Raw genomic sequence first — 20,799 nt, forward strand, 5'->3', positions numbered from 1 at the left:
CCCCTTAGTTTCCAAAGATGTGTAGGTTAGGTGGATTGGCCATGTTAGGGCACAGCCTCAGAGTAAAGAGACACCCTTTAGAACTGGGATGAGGAGGAATTTCTTCAGCCAGAGGGTGGTGAATCTGTGGAATTCATTGCCACAGAGGAGGCCGGGTCACTGAGTGTATTTAAGACAGAGATAGATCGGTTCTTGATTGATAAAAGGATCAAAGATTACGGGGAAAAGGCGGGAGAACGGGGTTGAGAAACTTATCAGCCATGGTGGAGCAGACTCAATGGGCTGAATGGCCTAATTCTGGTCCTATATCTTATCAGCGCTCGAAGTGGGAATGTTTCCAAGCTTCAATAGCGAGAGATCCACACGTTTCTGAAGGGCAAAAGTCTGTCCGGGGTGTACACTGAGTCCTTGGATTCAGGGGGTCTGAGGATTTGAGGTAGATCATTTAGGACGGAGGTGAGGGGACATTTCTTCACCCGGTCAACCTGTGGAATCCATTACACAGGAAGTAGTTGAAGCCAAAATATTCAAGAGGCGGCTGGATATAGCACTTGGGGAGAAAGCAGGATTAGGCTATTGAGTTGGACAATCAGCCATGATCGTGATGAATGGTGGAGCAGGCTCGAAGGGCCTCCTCCTGTTCCTATCTACGTAAGATCTCTCAATCAGGAGATGGACATAGCTCCTGACAGCATGCACTCAGCAATTTAATCCCCTGCGGACAATCCCAAACCAAATGCACAAGAGAAAGGCCAAAGAGCAACTAACAAGGATACAGAACATATGAATTAGGAGTCAACCCTGATTGTGACCTCAACTCCGCAATCCCTCCCCCATCCCTGATAACCTTTCACCTCCTCGCTTGTCAAGTATCTATCCAACTCTGCCTTAAAAAGACTCTGCTTCCACTGCCTTTGAGGAATAGTGTTATGGTGACTCAGAGGAAATATTTCTCCTTATGTGTCTTCAATTGGAGACCCGTTATTTTCAAACAAACAGTGACCCCCCCCAAACCACAGTTGTAGATTCGTCCAGAGAGATCTGGTCTCTCCTACTGTACTAACTGGAGGTGACTCAAAGCGGTTCCAATATTAAGGGTTTATTAAACTGTTAACCACACACATAGTAAGGGCCTTGAATTCCTACAGTGCAGAAAGAGGCCATCGAGTCTACACCGGCCACAATCCCACCCAGATCTTACTCCTGTAACTCCACATACTTACCCTGCTCGCCCCCCCTGACACTAAGGGGCAATGTAGCATGGCCAAATAACCTAACCTGGGGGGTGGGAGGAAACCGGAGCACCTGGAGGAAACCCTCGCAGACTCAGGGAGAACGCGTGGTCTGATAGGACGTATGCACAGGTATAGTCCCTTTCCTTCCCTGGCTCCAAACTGAAGGCCCTCCCCATTCTAGGACTCGCGTCCCCACTCCCGATAGGCCCCGCTTCCTGTGCTGCCGCTCCGTAAGGTCCGGCTCGATTACATGGCTGTGAAAGATTCTCCCTTTAAAGGGGTCACGTTACATAAGAACATAAGAAATAGGAGCAGGAGTAGGCCATCTAGCCCCTCGAGCCCGCCCCGCCATTCAATAAGATCATGGCTGATCTGTCGCGGCTCAGTTCCACTTTCCCGCCCTCTCCCCATAACCCTTAATCCCCTCTCTTATCAAAAACCCATCAACCCGCGTCTTAAAAATATTTAGCGAGGCAGCCTCCACCACTTCAACGGGCAGAGAATTCCAGAGATTCACCACCCTTTGAGTGAAGAAGTTCCTCCTCAACTCCGTTCTAAACCAACCCCCCTTTATCTTGAGGCTGTGCCCCCTAGTCCTACTGTCCTTTCTGAGCGGGAAGAGTCTCTCCACCTCTATCCTATCCATCCCATTCATCATCTTATATGTCTCAATGAGATCTCCCCTCATTCTTCTAAACTCTAACGAGTACAAGCCTAGTTTATTCAGCCTCTCCTCATAGCTCAACCCCCTCAACTCTGGTATCAGCCTAGTAAACCTCCTCTGCACTCCCTCCAAGGCCAATATATCCTTCCGCAAGTGCGGCGCCCAAAACTGCACACAGTACTCCAGCTGCGGCCTCACCAATGCCCTATACAGCTGCAGCAAGACCTCCCTACTTCACCACACTGGACTAGAAGGCCAAGGGCAGCAGTCACACGAGAATGGGGCGGCACGTTGGCACAATGGTTAGCACCGCTACCTCTCACGCCAGGGACCCGGGTTCGATTCCGGGTCAGCTTGGGTCACTGTCCGTGAACGTTCTCCCAGTATCTGCATCGGTTTCATCCAAGTGCTTCGAAAGACGTGCTGGTTAGGCGCCTCGGCCGTGCTAATTTCTCCCTCAGTGTACCCGAGCAGGCACCGGAGTGTGGCAACTAGGGATTTTCACAGTAACTCCATTGCAGTGTTAATGTAAGCCTACTAATGACACTAATAAATAAACTTTAAACATCACCGTCAACAGGTTCCCCTCCAAATCACTTACCATCCCCAATTTGGAACGAGGCACTCCTTCACTGGGTCAATATCCTGGAACCCCATCCCCTCCCAAGCTCCCTAACAGCACCGTGGATGTACCTACACCAAATGGACTGCAGCAGTACAAGGCGGCATCTCGCCACTACCTTCTCAAGGGGCAAAACTGTTAGCCAAGGAAAGAATTACAAACAATTTGAAGGCTCGTTCAGTGCTAGGTAATCTATTCTCCAACTCACTTCTCCATCACTCCCCGGTCTGCTGTTAATCTCTCGATTTCCTGTTATAGGAAGAGGGATGTTCGTTCTTACCCTTGTTGACTTGGCAGTGGTTAAATCATTGGCTGAAGAATGAATCTCGTGTGTGTTTGCGGAGGGAGTGGGAGCGGGGCAAGATTGCTCTCACCACTCTTGGAACCATAATTAACGAAAAGTAAAGGCCATTTGGCCCATCATGCCTGCACTAGGCCCAGAATAGGTTAAAGTTCATTTCACCTGGTTCTTTACCCTGGAATTAAAACTAGGGTCTCTTGTATAACAGACAGAATTTAGTTATACACAGCTTACCTCCTGGAGCTTGTTTAGACAACTGAAAGACAGAAAAAGAGAGAGAGAGAGAAATTAGTGTCTTGCTTAAAAAATGCACCCTACTTTGAGGCCTGGAGATTTGCTGAGGGAAATGAGGCCTACTTTTGAGGCCTGGAGATTCACTGAGGCCTACTCTGGGGCCTGGAGACTCACTGACCTACAAATGATGGAGACAGAACATGAGGTTTGTAGATGACCGGGTCTCAGGGTTGCCAACGCTGACAGGATGTTCTCCTGAAAATTTCAGCAGGACTTCCTGCCTCCAGGAGACTGCCCCCTATATACTCATTGGTAACAATTTGCAGAGGGCTCTGGCCTTCTGACTCTTCATTGCCAGATTAGATGATTGGAGTGTCAATCATATAGCCATCGCTTTCCACCCAAACTGACAAAAGTGTTGTGGAAAAGATTAAAATGGCTCCTAAATAGTCATTTGGATAGCATGGGTTGGCCATGCTAAATTGTCCTTTAATGTCCAAAAATATGCAGGTTAGGTAGATTGACCACGCTAAGTTGCCCTATAGTGCCCAAACAAGGTGCAGGTTAGCTGGATTGGCCATGCTACATTGCCCCTAAGTGTTCAAAGATCTTAGGTTGACTGGCCATGGTAAATGTGCGCGGTTATAGGGATAAGGCTGGGGCGGAGGGCCTTGGTAAGGTGCTCTTTTGGAGAGTCAGTGCAAACTCAATGGGCCGAATGGCCTCTTTCAGCACTGTAGGGATTCTATAGTTCTATGATTTTACTCCCAGGCTCTCAAAGCAGAGCCTTCACGGGAGATTAGGTCTCAATCCCAATAGATTCCATAACCATCTTGGCAAATTGACAACGGCAGACAGTTATTCCCAAATCTTTAGAGACTCTGCCACGTGCTGCCCAGGCAACAATAACTCAAGACTGGGTTCCCAATGATGAAGAACGTCACAGAGGTGCACATCAACCGCCAAGGCCTAGTATGGAAATAAGGCCTACTTTGGGGCCTGGAGACTCACTGAGGGAAGTGAGGTTTACTTTGGGGCTTGGAGACTCACCGAGGGAAATGAGACCTAGGTTGGAGCCTGGAGACTCACCTGAGGGAAATGAGGCCTATTTTGAGGCCTGGAGACTCACTGAGGAAAGTGAGGCCTATTTTGGGGCCTGGAGACTCACTGAGGAAAGTGAGGCCTACTTTGAGACCTGGAGACTCACTGAGGAAAGTGAGGCCTACTTTGAGACCTGGAGACTCACTGAGGAAAGTGAGGCCTACTTTGAGGCCTGGAGACTCACTGAGGAAAGTGAGGCCTATTTTGGGGCCTGGAGACTCACCGAGGAAAGTGAGGCCTACTTTGAGACCTGGAGACTCACTGACCTACATGAAAGCACAGGGTTAAAAGTTCACTCTTTCTAAATCTTCCCTTCGAAACACAGGATGAGTGAAGAAATTCCTGTCTGGTTTTTAATTGTTTCCGTGGTTACTGCAGTCGGGATTTGACAAACTGTCACATGGAAATCTTCCAAGGAGGAGGACAAAATGTTCTTGGCAGGAAAGCAAAGATTGAGCAGAGCTTTATTCTCCCGGGCCTGTGGGATCCAATCCGCAGCATCTCAGACTGTGGACGCAAACCTGGGAAAGTCCGATTAGGGTTAAAGTTGGGGAGGGTGGGGGGTGCGGAGAGGGAGAAAGCAACCAAACAAGAAAGGTAGAAGACGGCAGATGCACAGAGACTCATCGCCTTACAATAAAAAAATTGCCCTTTAACTCCCAAAGTCTAAATCTTCAGTGACTCAATATTAGGAGATCAGATTAGGACAAAGTTCTGAGTGATAAAGAAAATATCGGCCAGGGACAGACAGGAGCGCACAGGACATCCTCCAAAATTTCTTTAAACAGAATCAATGACAGAGACTTTTCCCCATTGAGCCTTGGGTCAGCGACAGTGGGCAGTTGGAGCCGATCGCAAGGCAAAAGAGTTCCATTTCCTCCATTGGCTGTTTTTAAACTGGTTGCTGCTGTTACCCCGAATTCCCGTTGGTGCTATTTTAACAGTCAGCCTGTCATTTCGAAAAGTATTGTCTCTCGAGTTCTATACAGGCAAAGCATTACCGTTCATAGAGTACACAGGGGCAGAAGGAAAGGGGAGGGTGCAGAATATAGTGCTCCCGTCATAGCTCGGGTGTAGAGAAAGATCGACTAAATGTAAGGTGTTTTGGTTCATTATTGTCACATGTATTGAGATGTCCACGTTGGTTAGCACTGCTGCCTCGTAGCAGCAGGGACCCGCATTCGATTCCTGGCTTGGGTCACTGTCTGTGTGGAGCCTGCACATTCTCCCCATGTCTGCAGGGGTTTCCCCCAGTTTCCTCCCACAGTCCTGGTTAGGTGGATTAGCCATGCTAAATTCTCCCTCAGCATACCGGAGTGTGGCGATTGGGGGATTTTCACAGTAACTTCATTGCAGTGTTGTTGTAAGCCTACTTGTGACACTAATAAATAAAATTTCACATCTTTAATATGGTTTCTTGCGCGCTACACAGACAAAACACATCATTCATAGAGTGCAGAATGTAGTGTTACAGTCATAGCTAGGGCGTAGAGAAAGATCAACTTAATGCGAGGTAGGTCCATTCAAAAATCTGATAGCAGCAGGGAAGAAGCTGTTCTTGAGTCTGTGATCTCAGACTTCAGTCTTCACTAATTGGAGACTTCCAGCGATCAGCCACGGGTCACCGGGGACCCGCTTGGAGTCAGAAGGTTGTGTGTTCAAGTCCCACTCCCGACACACAAACACAAGACCTAGGTAAGCTAGGCTAGTGAGTAGGCTTGCTCACTCATCATAACCCCATGAATACAATTAAACACATTTAATACATGCCGAATATTTCATAGCGAGTTATAGAAATTGCTTCATCGTTTATATATTAATGGAACTCTCATTAAAAAGAATATTGATGCTTTGGACACAGAGGGAGTGCACGGGTCTCAAAGTCAACGTTATGAGCAATCAGTACGCACCTCACTCGCCCTTATTTTACGCGCGAATCGCTTCTGTCACACCAGCAGGAAAAAAAAACTACGTGGATGGGAATGTGGCAACCCCGCGTCTGGGCAAAACATCTCACGGGGCTGCACTCTGATGGCCCACCAGACTGCCCACCACTGGACTAGGGTGACCGAGTGCCGCAGTGTCAGTGATACCGCCTGGCGGGTTGGGTGCTAAGCTGATGACACAACCGCCATCTCGGGGAAAAACGCACAGACTCCCAAGACACGGTCCAGCAGGGTGTGCCTGCCCCCAGTATTTACCTCATCAACCAACACCACAAACTCAGCGAACTGGCCATGGTCACATTGGGAGCTTGCTGCATACAAATTGGCTAGATCACAACAGCACCCGAGGTTCACATTTGCACTCTAGAAGCGCGCCCGAGATTCATATACAATGTACAAAGATCGTTGCAGCATTAAAGTAAGCCCTACTTGTGACTAATAAATAAACGTTAACTTTTAAGAGGTCTGATTAATAGAACATAAGAACATAAGAAATAGGAGCAGGAGTAGGCCATCTAGCCCCTCGAGCCTGCCCTGCCATTCAATAAGATCATGGCTGATCTGTCGTGTCTCAGTTCCACCTTCCTGCCCTCTCCCCATAACCCTTAATCCCCTTGCCTATCAAAAACCTATCAACCCGCGTCTTAAACATATTTAGCGAGGCAGCCTCCACCACTTCAACGGGCAGAGAATTCCAGAGATTCACCACCTTTTGAGTGAAGAAGTTCCTCCTCAACTCCGTTCTAAGCCAACCCCCCTTTATCTTGAGGCTGTGCCCTCTAGTCCTACTGTCCTTTCTGAGCGGGAAGAGCCTCTCCACCTCTATCCTATCCATCCCATTCATCATCTTATATGTCTCAATGAGATCTCCCCTCATTCTTCTAAACTCTAACGAGTACAAACCTAGTTTATTCAGCCTCTCCTCATAGTTCAACCCCCTCAACTCCGGTATCAGCCTAGTAAACCTCCTCTACACTCCCTCCAAGGCCAAAATATCCTTGCGTAAGTGCGGCGACCAAAACTGCACACAGTACTCCAGCTGCGGCCTCACCAGTGCCCTGTACAGTTGCAGCAAGAGTAGACAGAATAATAGAATAGACAGAGTGTAGGTAATGTCCATTTGGGCCTGATGTTTTAATGATGACCATCACCAAAAGCTACTCCCTCTCCTTCTCCCCATTGCCCAACAAGTTCTCCCCTCAGGTAATTATTCAGTTGTTCTGAAAGGCCTCAATTGAAGGATAGAAAATAATTTTGCAACGGAAAGCACAAGAAAAGGGAAGTGCGGGGCAACGCACTTAGACTGAACCCTTCCATTGCCTCACTCCCGCGTACGGGGGCGAGATTTTAGTAAGTTTGGCTGCGTGATTGAAAGGAAGAGAGATCACACGGAAGCTTTGACAAGCATGGGGAAGGGTTGAATAGTCAAAGGGAAGAGAGACAGACTTGTCAGCAAAGCAAGGGGAACTGAGTGTGTATGGATCCAAAATAAGCAGCACAGTGGTTAGCGCGGCTGCCTCACAGTGCCAGCGAGTCGGGTTCAATACCGGCCTTGGGAGGCTTTCTGTATGCATGTTTTCCCTGCGTCTGAGAGAGTTTCCTCCGGGTGGGGCAGGGGGTTCAATCCTCACTGTCTGCTGTGTCGTTACAATCACACAGTGCAGAAGAGGCCCTTCAACCCAGCCAATCTGCACCAACGCATGAGAAATAGCTGACCTCCTAACTGAGGTGGCACAGTGGTTAGCACTGCTGCCTCGCAGTGCCAGGAACCCGGGTTCAGTTCTGGCCTCAGGTGACTGCATAGCGCTTGCATATTCTCCCAGTGTCTGCAAGAATTTCCTCTGGGTGACCCGGTTTCCTCCTACACTCCAAAGATGTGTAGGTTAGGTGGATTGGCTATGCTAAATTGCCCCTCAGTGTCCAAAGACGTGTAGGTTAGGTGGATTGGCCATGCTAAATTGTCCCTCAGTGTCCAAAGATGTGCAGGTTAGGTGGATTGGCCATGCTAAATTGCCCCTGTGTCCAAAGATGTGCAGGTTAGGGGGATTGGCCATTCCACATTGCCCCTTAGTGTCCAAAGATGTGTAGGTTAGGGGGATTGGCCATGCTAAATTGCCCCTCAGTGTCCAAAGATGTGTAGGTTAGGGGGATTGGCCATGCTAAATTGCCCCTCAGTGTCCAAAGATGTGCAGGTTAGGTGGATTGGCCATGCTAAATTGCCCCTCAGTGTCCAAAGATGTGCAGGTTAGGTGGATTGGCCATGCTAAGTTGCTCCTTAGTGTCCAAAGATGTGCAGGTTAGGTGGATTGGCCATGCTAAATTGCCCCTTAGTGTCCAAAGATGTGTAGGTTAGGGGGATTGGCCATGCTAAATTGCCCCTTAGTGTCCAAAGATGTGCAGGTTAGCTGGCTTGGCCATGCTAAATTGCCCCTCAGTGTCCAAAGATGTGCAGGTTAGCTGGATTGGCCATGCTAAATTGCCCCTTAGTGTCCAAAGATGTGTAGGTTAGGGGGATCGGCCATGCTAAACTGCCCCTTAGTTTCGGGGGGTTAATAGGGCAAATATGTGGGGTTACGGGGATAGGGCATGGGTAGGATTGTTGTCAGTGCAGGCTTGATGGGCCGAATGGCCTCCTTCTGCACTGCAGGGATTCTTTGAAGCACATACATTTGTTGGGGGAGGGTGGAGGATATGGGGTTTTAAGGAGAAAAGGGATTTCTGTCCCTGATTAGAATGGAGCAATCAGGATGTCGGTGTTCCCTCCTGTGGAAGAATCTAGAACTCAGAGGGTGGGCAATGTCACTGTTTAAAGATAAGGGTCACCCATTTAAAACTGAGATGATGCAAATATGTTCTCTCTCCAAGGACTAAGTCTTCCTGAAAAGGCAGTGGAAGCAGAGTCGGATGTATAGGTGGGATGCAGATTTGATGTTAGAATCATAGAGTCCCTACAGTGCAGAGGAGGCCATTTGGCCCATCGAGCCTGCACTCTCAACAATCCCACACGCCCTGTGTAACCCTGCTAATCCCCCTGACACCGAGGGACAATTTAGCATGGCCAATCCACCTAACCTGCACATCTTTGGGCACTAAGGGGCAATTTAGCCTGGCCAATCCACCTAACCTGCACATCTTTGGGCACTAAGGGACAATTTAACATGGCCAATCCACCTAACCTGCACATCTTTGGACACTAAGGGGCAATTTAGCATGGCCAATCCACCTAACCTGCACATCTTTGGGCACTAAGGGACAATTTAGCATGGCCAATCCACCTAACCTGCACATCTTTGGGCACTAAGGGACAATTTAGCATGGCCAATCCCCCTAACCTGCACATCTTTGGATTATGGGAAGAAACCGGAGCACCGGGAGGAAACCCATGCAGACACGGACCCCACGCAGGCAGGCACCCACCCAAGCTGGGAAATTGAACCCATGTCCCTGGCACCGTGAGACAGCGATGCTAACCACTGTGCCACCGTACCATCCTTGAAACTTAACCTTCAAGCAAAACAAAAATGGAAGGGAACAAAGTTAAGGTTAGGTTCCTAGGCTGCCTTAACCCCACCCTGCCAATAGTTAGCCCTTAAACAATCTTCGTGGCTCCCCTCAGTTGAGATTTAAAAATTGCTCCTTCAACAAGTGGTGTTTCCAACAGTCCCTTATTTCCAGGGCTTTAAGTTTCTCAGATCACCAACAATCTGTCCTGGTCTCTCCACGTTGACGCTACAGTTAAGAAAGCCCACTAACGCCTCTAGATCCTCAGAAGGCTAAGGAAATTTGGCATGTCTGCTACGACTCTCACCTATGTACCATAGAAAGCATCCTTTCCGGATGCATCACAGCTTGGTATGGGCTCCTGCTCTGCCCAAGACCGCAAGAAACCACAAAACGGTTGTGAACGTAGCCCAGTCCATCACGCAAACCAACCTCCCATCTATTGACTCCATCTACACTTCCCGCTGCCTTGGGTAAGCAGCCAGCATAATCAAGAACCCCACGCACCCCGGACATTCTCTCTTCCACTGGGAAAGAGTCTGAGAACGTGTACCAACCAAAGAACAGTTTCTTTCCTGTTGCCATTAGACTTTTGAATGGACCTACCACATGTTAAGCTGATCTTTCTCTACGCCCTATAATTGTAACACGACATTCTGCTCCTTAACCCCTTCCTTCTCCCCTATGTACTCTATGTTTTATTGGTAAAGCACCATTTTTCACTGTATACCAATAGATGGGATAGTTTAATCAGATAATGACAGAAAGTGAGGTTCTTGCCTCAACATAAAACGCACACAGATACAGTGAGGACGCAAGGCACTAGTGCACCGATACATATCTGTGTTGTGACAATAGATAGCGAGTGTGTGTTTATACAGCGTATACTTACAACCAGAGGGGGCACAGCTGTGCACACAATCGCATGGGGATTTATTGGCAGGTTTCACTGGTTGCAAAATATAATAGGAACAGGCAAATAGCTTTAGTCAGCAGAAATTGCAAGGGACTGCTGAGAATTTCAGCATCTGCTTTCCGCTGACTGTTATTGTATTTATATTTCCTTTCCGGAAGATACTGACCAGTCAGTTACACACAATCCCGAGGGCATTAGCTGTAGCTTGGCCACTTGGAAAATCCCAGAGAATCCCTACAGTGCAGGGAGAGGCCATTCGGCCCATCGAGTCTGCACCCACCACAATCCCACCCAGGCCCTACCCCCCACATCCTACCCTCTAACCTACGCATCTTAGGACACTAAGGGGCAATTTTAGCACGGCCAATCAACCTAACCCGCATATCTTTGGACCGTGGGAGGAAACCGGAGCACCCGGAGGAAACCCACGCAGACACGAGGAGAACGTGCAAACTCCGCACAGGCAGTGGTACGAGCCGGGAATCGAACCCAGGACCCTGGAGCTGTGAAGCAGCAGTGCTAACCACTGTGCTACCCTGTGCCGCCCAGGGCAAATAAAGGCTATTTCAGGAGCAGCTTTGATCACCAATAGGGCATTTCACCACTAATTTTCTGTTTTGGTCATTCATGGGCATCGCTGGAAAGGTCTGGAGTTTATTGTCCATCCTTACTTACCCCTCAGAAGGTGGTGGTGAGCTGCCTTCTTGAAGTCCGAATGGTGTAGGTACACCCACGACGCTGTTAGGAAGGGAGTTGAAGAATTTTGACCCAGCGACAGTGAAGGAACGGCCGATATGTTTCCAAGTCAGGGTGGTGGTACTCAACAGTATAAAAGGATACTCAATAGTACAAAGGAGGCCATTCGGCCCATCGAGTCTGTACCAACCACAGTCCCGCCCAGATCCTATTCCTGAAATCCCACATATTTACCCTGCTAAGGGTGGCACAGTTGTCAGCATTGCTGCCTCTCAGCTCCAGGGAGCCAGGTTCAATTCCGACCTTAGTCACTGTCTGTGTGGAGTTTGCACATTCTCCCCATGTCTGCGTGGGTTTCCTCCAGTTTCCTCCCACAGTCTGAAAGACGTGCTGGTTAGGGTGCATTGACCCAAACAGGCACCAGATTGTGGCGACGAGGGGGAATTTCACAGTAACTTCATTGCAGTGTTAATGTAAGCCTTACTTACGACTAATAAATAAACTTTAATTTCCTGACACTAGAGTCAATTTAGCATGGCCAATCAATCTAACCGGCACATCTGTGGACTGTGGGAGGAAACCCACGCAGACACGGGGAGAACATGCAGACTCCGCACAGACAGTGACCAAGCCCGGAATCGAACCTGGCTGTCTGGCGCTGTGAGGCAGCAATGCCAACTGTGCCACCAAGCTGGTGTTCCTATGTGTCTGCTGCTCACCCCCTGTCTTTCTAGATGGTAGCGGTCTTGTGTGGAGTCTGCATGTTCTTCCCATGTCTGTGTGGGTTTCCTCCCACAGTCCAGAACACGTCCTGGTTAGGGTGCATTGACCATGCTAAGTTACCTCTTAGCGTACCCAAACAGACACTGGAGTGTGACGACTGGGGGATTTTCACAACAACTTCATTGCAGTGTTAACGTAACCCTACTTGCGTCTAATAAATGTACTTTAAAAGATGGCGCATGCTGTTGCCACTGTGCGTCAGTGGTGGAAGGACTAAAAGTTTGTGGACGGGATGCCATCAAGTGGGGCCACTTTATCCTGATGGTGCCAGGCGTCCTGAGGGTACTTGGAACCGCACTCACCCAGGCAAGTGGAGAATATTCCATCACACTCCTGACTTGTGCCTTGTAGATACTGACCAGGTATTGGGAGGGTCAGGAGATGAGATACTCACCCCAGGATTCCCAGTCTCTGACCTGTTCTTGTAGCCACAGTATTTGGGGGTGGCACATTGCTGTCTCACAGGGAACCAGGTTCAATTTCAGCCTAGGGTCACGGTCTGTGTGGAGTTTGCACATTCTCCTCGTCTCTGCATGGGTTTCCTCCCACAGTCTGTACAACGTGTGGGTTAAGTTGATTAGCCATGCTGAATTGACCCTACTGCTAGGGGAATTAGCAGGGCAAATGAGGGTTACGGGAATGGGGGCTGGATGGGATTGTGATCAGTACAGTCTCGATGGGCTGAATGGTCTTCTGTACAGTAGGGATCTTATTCTATGATTGATACTGGTCCAGTTCGGTTTCTGGTCAATGGTAACCCCCAGGACACTGAATTAAATAATTTGTCACCACTGTGATGTAGGAAATGGGTGGCACGGTGTCTCACAGTGCCGGGGACCTGGGTTCAATTCCTGTCTTGGGTCACTGACTTCGTGGAGTTTGCACATTCTCCCCGTGTCTGTGTGGGTTTCCTCCGAATTCCTCCCACAGTCCGGGTTAGATTTCTGATAGACAAGGGAATTAAAGGTTATAGGGAGAAAGCGGGAAAGTGGAACTGATCCACTTCAGATCAGCCATGATCTTATTGAATAGCGGGGCGGGCTCGAGGGGCTAGATGGCCGACTCCTGCTCCTATTTCTTATGTTCTTAGGTCGATTGGCCATGCTAAGCTGCTCCTTAGTATCTCAGGATGCAGAAGAGGTTAGGGGGATTAGTGAGGCAAATACGTGGGGATAGGGCCTGGGTGGGATTGTGGTCGGGGCTGACTCAATGGGCCCAATGGCCTCCTGGTCGGGATTCTACGAAACGCTGCAACTCATTTGTGCACAGCAAGATCCCACAAATTGATCGGCTTTTAGTTTTTAATGGTGTTGAATGGAGGGATAAATATTGGTGAGAGCCCAACCTGGGTTTTTGTTTTTCAAAATAATCCTTAATGCCCATCCCGAGGGGTGGTGGAGGTGGAGAAAGAGGGTCATTGGATTCCAACCAGCAAGCCAGATGATTCCTCGATCCCCCTCCACCCCCCCGCAGCTGAGAGAACCCATGGGCTCAGACGTGGCACTGGGGACTTTCTCTAACCCACCTGCAAACAACTTACTCACAGCATTAAGGGCAGCACAGTAGTTAGCACGGCTGCCTCGCAGCTCCAGGGACCCAGGTTCGATTCTGGCCTCGGGTGACTGTCTGTGCAGAGTCTGCATGTTCTCCCCGTGTCTGCGTGGGTTTCCTCCCACAACCCAAAAGATGTGCAGGTTAGGCTGATTGACCACACTAAGTTGCCCCTTATCGTCATGGTGATTAGGAGGGTAAATGTGCAGGGTTAGAGCTGGGGGGGGGGGATCCTTGTCAGTGCAGACTCAATGGGCCAAATGGCCTTCTTCTGTGTCACAGATTCTATGTTAACCAGCAAGGGTGCCAGGGAGCTGGGCTGATAATGTATCACACTTATAACCTCACCATCGCAGTCACTGGGAGAGCCAAGTTACCTAAACCCTCAGCAAACGGAAATCAGGGGTGGCCCAGTGGTTAGCACCATTGCCTCACAGCACCAGGGATCCAGGTTCAATTCCAGCCCTGTGTCTATTCTCCCCGTGTCTGCGTGGATTTCCTCCGGGTGCTCCAGTTTCCTCCCAAAGATGCGCAGGTTAGGTGGATTAGAGATGCTACATTGCCCCTTAGTGTCCCAAAATGTGTAGGTTAGGGGGATTAGTGGGGTAAATGTGGGGTTCTGGGGAACAGGACCTGGGTAAGATGCACTGTTGGAGAGTCAGTGCAGACTCGATGGGCTGAATGGCCTCCTTCTGCATCCCAAAATGTGTAGGTTAGGGGGATTAGTGGGGTAAATGTGGGGAATAGGACCTGGGTAAGATGCCCTGCTGGAGAGTCAGTGCAGACGCGATGGGCTGAATGGCCTCCTTCTGCATCCTATAAACATCAGTGCCAAACATGCACTCACTGCAAGAGTGACGAGAGGCCTCTTTCGCGCTTTAACCTCTTCCAACCCTGAGATAAGAACAATGAATAAAAAATTACAGTACAGGAACAGGCCCTTCGGCACTCCAAGCCTGACCATGAACTAAAACCCCTCTACCCTTCTGGAAACATATCCCTCTATTCCCATCCTATTCACATATTTGTCAAGACGCCTCTTAAAAGCCACTATCATAAATGCTTCCACTACCTCCCCTTGGCAGCGAGTTCCAGGCGTCCGCCACCCTCTGTGTAAAAAAACTTGCCTCGTACATAAGTTTAAACCTCGCCCCTCACACCTTAAACCCGTGCCCCCCTAGCAATTGACTCTTCCACCCTGGGGAGAAAGCTTCCGGCTCCCCACTCTGTCCAAGCCTCTCACAATCTTAACCTAGTGTTATGAGACTCCTTGCTACAAAAGCGGGTCGGGGCTGGAATTCTGCAGAGAGTAACTCACCTAACACCTGCCCCAAAGGCCATCCATCTAAATCTAGACCGTCTAAATCTACATGGCACAAGTCAGGAGTGTGATGGAATTCTTCCAGCAGCTCGCCCCCTCAACCTCCAACCTCTGCATTTCCCCAAACCTGCCACTCCCACCTTCCACTGGTGGCCATTTCAGCCCAATCTTAAAATCTACCTCTTACCTCTCCGCTCCGTGGTTCAACATCAGTTCTTGTCCGCTGACAGTCCTGGGGAGTGCCTCGACGGACTTTACTAGGAAGCTACGTAAATGCAAGGTGCCTCCCCTGGTTACATTTGCACCCTGGTTATACTGCCCGTCTGCAAACACTGGCTGAGGAAGAGAGCGCGCTGGCCATATCCCCTTCATTTTCAGATACGTCAATGTCATTCACAGTCCCAAACCCTCTCAGTGAGTTTTGCTTCAAACTCTTAGCACCCCAGCAACTGCATCTAATTTTTCTTCAACTCACTTATGGGACATGGGAGTCGCCGACTGGCCAATATTTACTGCCCATTCCTATTTGCCCTTGCAACTAAGCAGCTTGCTAGGCCATTTCATTGAATCCTAGAATCCCTACATTACAGAAGGAGGCCATTCGGCCCATTGAGTTTATCTCGAGCACAGTCCCGCCCAGGCCCTATTCCTGTAACCCCACATATTTACCCTGCTAATCCCCCTGACACTCAGGGTCAATTTAGCACGGCCAATCCACCTAGCCCTCACATTTTTGGATTGCAGGAGGAAACCCCCACAGACACAGGGATAAAAGTGCAAACATGCAAGAGTGCATGTTTGGGGCGGCACGGTAGCACAGTGGTTAGCACTGCTGCTTCACAGCTCCAGGGACCATGGTTCGATTCCCGGCTCGGGTCACCATCTGTGTGGAGTTTGCACATTCTCCTCGTGTCTACGTGGGTTTCCTCCAGACGCTCCAGTTTCCTCCCACAGACCAAAGATGTGCGGGTTAGGTTGATTGGCCATGTTAAAATTACCCTTAGTGTCCTGAGATGCATAGGTTAGAGAGATTAGTGGGTAAATATGAAGGGATATGGGGGTAGGGCCTGGGTGGGATTGTGGTCAGTCCAGACTCGATGGGCTGAGTGGCCTCTTTCTGTACTGCAGGATTCTAAATCAAGTCAAGCCCCACACAGACAATGACCTGCGGTTGGAATTGAACTTGGGTCCCTGGCACTGTGAGGCAGCAATGCTAACCACTGTGCCACCCAGAGGGCAGTTGAGAGTCAACCACATTGCTGTGGCTCTGGAGTCGCATGTAAGCCAGGCCGGGTAAGGACGGCAGATTTCCTCCCCTAAATAGTGAGCCTGCCCTACAAACCTGGCATGTAGCATTGCTGTCCAGAAAAGTTACTGAAACTTTTGCCAGCATCTTTTATTATCTCCAGTTATCCGCTCAGGATCTCCTTCCGTCAAGCTCAACTCATCTGAAGTTTTGCTGCCAGAGGTACTTTTTCTAAAACAATTTTTTTCACAGGAGGTGGGTGTCTCTGGCTGGGCCAACATTTAATACGTAACCCCAACTGCCCTCGAGAAGTGGGGGGACGATGGCATCTCAGGGTTGTAAGAGGTTCAAGAGGGGTAGAGGCTCTCATAGCTCTTGCTACATGTCTGGCGTTGATGTTCATAGAATCCCTACGGAGCAGAAGGAGGCCATTTGGCCCATCACATCTGCACTGACTCTCCAACAGAGGATCTTACCCAGGCCCTATCCCCCTGCTAATCCCCCTAACCGACAGACTTAAAGTTTATTAATTAGTCATAAGTAGGTATTTATTAACAACGCAATGAAGTTACTGTGAAAATCCCCTAGTCGCCACACTGGCTCAAACCCCTTCCCTAACAGCATCATGGGTGTACCTACACCAGATGGACTGCAGTGGGTTCCAGCAGATGGTTCACCACCACCTTCAGGGCAATTAGAGGGGGGCAATAAATGCTGGTCTAGCCAACTGCGCCCACATTCGCCCTGATCCCTCAACTCCCAGAGACACTAAAAATCTTTTAGCCTTAAGTGGTCAAGGCTGCTGGATAAGGAGGAAAGAAATAGAAGGTTCTGCCACAGGATGAGATGAGTGGAGTGGAGGGAATGAGAAGAGTAGCATAAACACTAGTACAGAACAGTTGGGCCGAATGGCCAGATTTTGAGACATACATAGTATTTATTGTCCAAAACAGCATTGGAATAATTACAGAGTAAACAAGCCAGTAACTTATCATTAGACAAATGACTCAAGGGTGACTCAGAGACTGGGATATAATGTTTGCACGAGAGTTTGGGTCCTTATTAACCAGGGCCATATATTTTTGTTAAAGAAAAAATAAATCAGAAAATTCTGGAAAGAAAGCTCAAGGGAAAAGGTCATTTCATACTCATGGCATGAACCGTAGGGGGAATAACTGAGTGATTTTGACTTTCGTCTTTCAGATTCTCCACGGTCCCCCACCCTCCCCCCCCCAGTTGCTTATTGACAATAGCTCAGTCTTCAACACTATTATTCCCACGAAATTCATCTCCAAACTCCTCCCTCTGCAACTGGATCCCGAACTTCCTGACCCACAGACCACAGCTAGTAAGGATCGGCAACAAGACTTCCTCCTCGACATCGGTTCTGCGCAAGGCTGTGTCCTCAGCCCCTCACTATAATCGTTACACACCAATGACTGTGTGGCCAAATTCCCCACCAACCTGATTTTCAAGTTTGCCGATGACACCACCGTAGTGGGTTGGATCTTAAGCGTAACGAGACGCAGTAAAGAAATGAGATAGAGAATCTGATGAACTGGTGCAGCAACAATAATCTCTCCCTCAACGTCAACAAAACAAAGCAGATTGTCATCGACTTCAGGAGAACATGCCCCTGTCTACATCAACGGGGGCGATGTGGAAAGGGTTGAGAGCTTCATGTTTTTAGGTGTCCATATTACCAACAACCTGTACTGGTTCCCCCCCTCCATGCCAACACTATAGTTAAGAAAGCCCCACCAATGCCTCTACTTTCTCAAAACTCTAAGGAAATTTGACACATCAGTTACGACTCTCGCCAACTTTCACAGATGCACCATAGAAAGCATTCTTTCTGGTTGTATCACAGCTTCGTATGGGCTCCTGCTCTGACCGAGACCGCAAAAAGACAACAAAAGATTGCGAATCTAGCCCAATCCATCACGCGAACCAGCCTCCCATCCGTTGACTCTGTCTACACTTCCCACTGCCTCAGAAAAGCAGCCAGCATAATTAAGGACCCCACGCACCCCGGACATTCTCTCTTCCACCTTCTTCCGTTGGGAAAATGATGCAGAAGTCTGAGGTCATGTATCAACTGACTCAAGAGCAGCTTCTTCCCTGCTGCCATCAGACTTTTGAATGGACTTACCTTGCATGCTCTTTCTCTACACCCTAGCTATGATTGTAACACTACATTCTGCACTCTCCCCTCTCCTTCTCTATGAACAGTATGCTTTGTCTGTATAGCACGCAAGTAACAATACTTTTCACTGTACACTAATACATGTGACAATAATAAATCAAAATGAATTGCTTGAAGACTCACTTAACCCAAATACATCGCCACACATACCTGGAAGATAGGCAGGAGGAACAGCAACAGAGCAGCAGCTGGGCAAGGCAAGGAGCCCATCAAACACATCGCCACAGGTCCCAGGGCTGCACATTAGCTGGGGGGGATGGATGGGTGACGTCCAAATGGGGTGAGGGGGAAGCAAGGGGCCAAGCAAGGAATAATCATCCGGAATGAAGTCCCTGGGAAAATAAGACCTCAAATTCAGATGTAGAGACAGAGGAAGACATAGACCTTTACATACACTGGGGCAGCACAGTAGTTAGCATTGCTGCCTCACGGTTCCAGGGACCCGGGTTCGATTCCTGGCTTGGGTCACTGTCTGTGCACAGTCTCCCCATGTCTACGTGGGTTTCCTCCAGGTGCTCCGGTTTCCTCCCACAGCCCAAAGACGTGCTGATTAGTGGCACTGGTCGTGCTAAATTCTCCCTCCGTGTACCTGAATGGGCGACGAGGGGATTTTCACAGTAACTTCACTGCGGCGTGAATGTAAGCCTACTTGTGACACTAATAAATAAACTTTACACTGAGGAGGGGGAGATAGAGACAGAAGCATTGATACAGAATGGAGGAGTGGATGGGGGGGAAAGAGAGGATAGAGTCCAAAGATATGTGGGTTAGGTTGATTGGCCATGCTAAATTTACCCTAGTGTCAGGGGGATTAGCAGGGTAAATTTGTGGGGTTACAGGGATGGGGCCAGGGTGGGATTGTGGTCAGTGCAGACTTGATGGGCCGAGTGGCCTCCTTCTGCACTGTAGGGATTCTATAAAAGAGGAGGGGAAACATGGATAAAGATAGAAAGGACAAAGACATTGAGAGAGAATCATAGATACAAAAAGACGAAGTCAGAAGTCAGGGAGAGGCAGGAAAGGGGAGGGATACAGAAAAATAGAGAAGATACAAAGAGAGAAGGGGGGGGTGATAGAGACAGACACAAACATATACAGAAAGATAATGAAGATTAATGGGAGTGGGGTTGGGGTGAAGAGAGTTTGGTGGGGGTGGGGGAGGGCTTGGTGGAGGAGAGGGGGTGGGGGGGAGAGGGGGAGGAGGGTGATGGGAGGGTGGTGGGAGTGGGGGGGTAGTGGGAGGGTGGTGGGAGTGGGGGGGGTAGCGGGAGGGTGGTGGGAGTGGGGGGGTAGCGGGGAGGGTGGTGGGGGAGAGTGGACGGTGGGAGTATGGGCAGGGGTAGGGGTGAGGGTGAGGATGGGCAGGGGTAGGGGTGAGGATGAGGATGGGGAGTAGGGGTGGAGACCAAGAGATGCAAAGTTAGGGGGAGCAGATTCAGAGATCTAATCAGATGCAGAAGAAAGAGACAGACAGGCAAAGAGGGGGGGGCAGAGAGAGGGGGAGAGAGAGAGTGGCACAGATTCAGAGACAGGGCAAAGAGAGAAAGATAAAGCACAGACAGAAAAATAGAGAGAGAGAGGAAGCACAGATTCAGAGACAGAGGGAAGAGAGAAGGAACGGCACAAAGAGAAAGAGACAAGCACAGATACAGGGAGACAGGCACAGATACAATACCGATGCAGAGATAGAGTCAGAGATAAACAGGGAGACTCGTGATGTTCTCATACAACCAGGAAAGACACTGCACATTTAACAGTCTAACCCAACACAAAGACTAAACTTGCGCGCAACACACTCTGGCAAAGTTAGGGACAGAATGAGGGACAGACAGAGTTACTGGCACTAACCTGGGGGTGGAAAGTGCTGGCAAAACCCAGCCCAGTGTGTCAGAAAGCAGCCTCAGGACTAATGCAGGCAGGGTGAATCCCCCAGCACAGACTGAGAGAGCTCTACACACTCACTCACTCCTCTCTCTCTGTCTCTGACCAGCCCCCTTCAGCTTTCCGCATTTTGCAGAATTGCAGCCAAGTTTCCAGGCTCGCCCCCGAGTCACGGGATCCCCCTGCTGACCCCCAGGGTGAAGGAGGAATTCAGAACTCCCCACAGAAACTGCAGCAGCAGCAATCTGCTCTCAAACCCCGCTTGTTTTGTTCAAACAGAAAGCAAAGGCACTGCCCCGGGAGCGGAGCGCGGTTCCCGCCGGCTGGAGAATCCTCTGTAACGGCGCACAGGGGATGGGCTAGCCTGAGGCGGATGGGCTGAACGGTCGCGACTTTCTGGCGTCTGGTTCAAATTCACACCTCACTCAGGGTTTAATAATTCCGGTTCACCCTTAAAGAGTCAGACTCCTCACTCCGCCTGATCCCCCTCCATTCGCCCCCCTCCGCAGCCCCCCCTCCATTCGCCCCCCTCCGCAGCCCCCCCTCCATTCACCCCCTCCATACTCCCCCCCATTCACCCCTCTCTCCCTGTCCG

The 20,799-nt window shown here is 49.5% G+C and overlaps 1 protein-coding gene across 1 annotated transcript in view; it reads right to left on the reverse strand.

Annotated features, from left to right (window-relative positions):
- Positions 1–18,627, reverse strand: part of LOC145362155 (snake venom vascular endothelial growth factor toxin ICPP-like) — a 32,252-nt gene extending 13,625 nt beyond the window's left edge. Inside the window, exons 1-2 of the mRNA XM_080218204.1 lie at positions 18,474–18,627; positions 3,057–3,078 (exon numbers count right to left, since the gene is read on the reverse strand). Coding sequence (XP_080074330.1) covers positions 3,057–3,078; positions 18,474–18,542 — 91 coding nt within the window. The 5' untranslated portion in view covers positions 18,543–18,627. The remainder of the gene's footprint in view (positions 1–3,056; positions 3,079–18,473) is intronic.
- Between the last annotated feature and the right edge of the window lie 2,172 nt (positions 18,628–20,799).

This window comes from Carcharhinus amblyrhynchos, unplaced genomic scaffold, assembly GCF_965287045.1.
Source record: "Carcharhinus amblyrhynchos unplaced genomic scaffold, sCarAmb.v2.hapA scaffold_37, whole genome shotgun sequence".
In the NCBI taxonomy this organism is placed as follows: domain Eukaryota; kingdom Metazoa; phylum Chordata; class Chondrichthyes; order Carcharhiniformes; family Carcharhinidae; genus Carcharhinus; species Carcharhinus amblyrhynchos.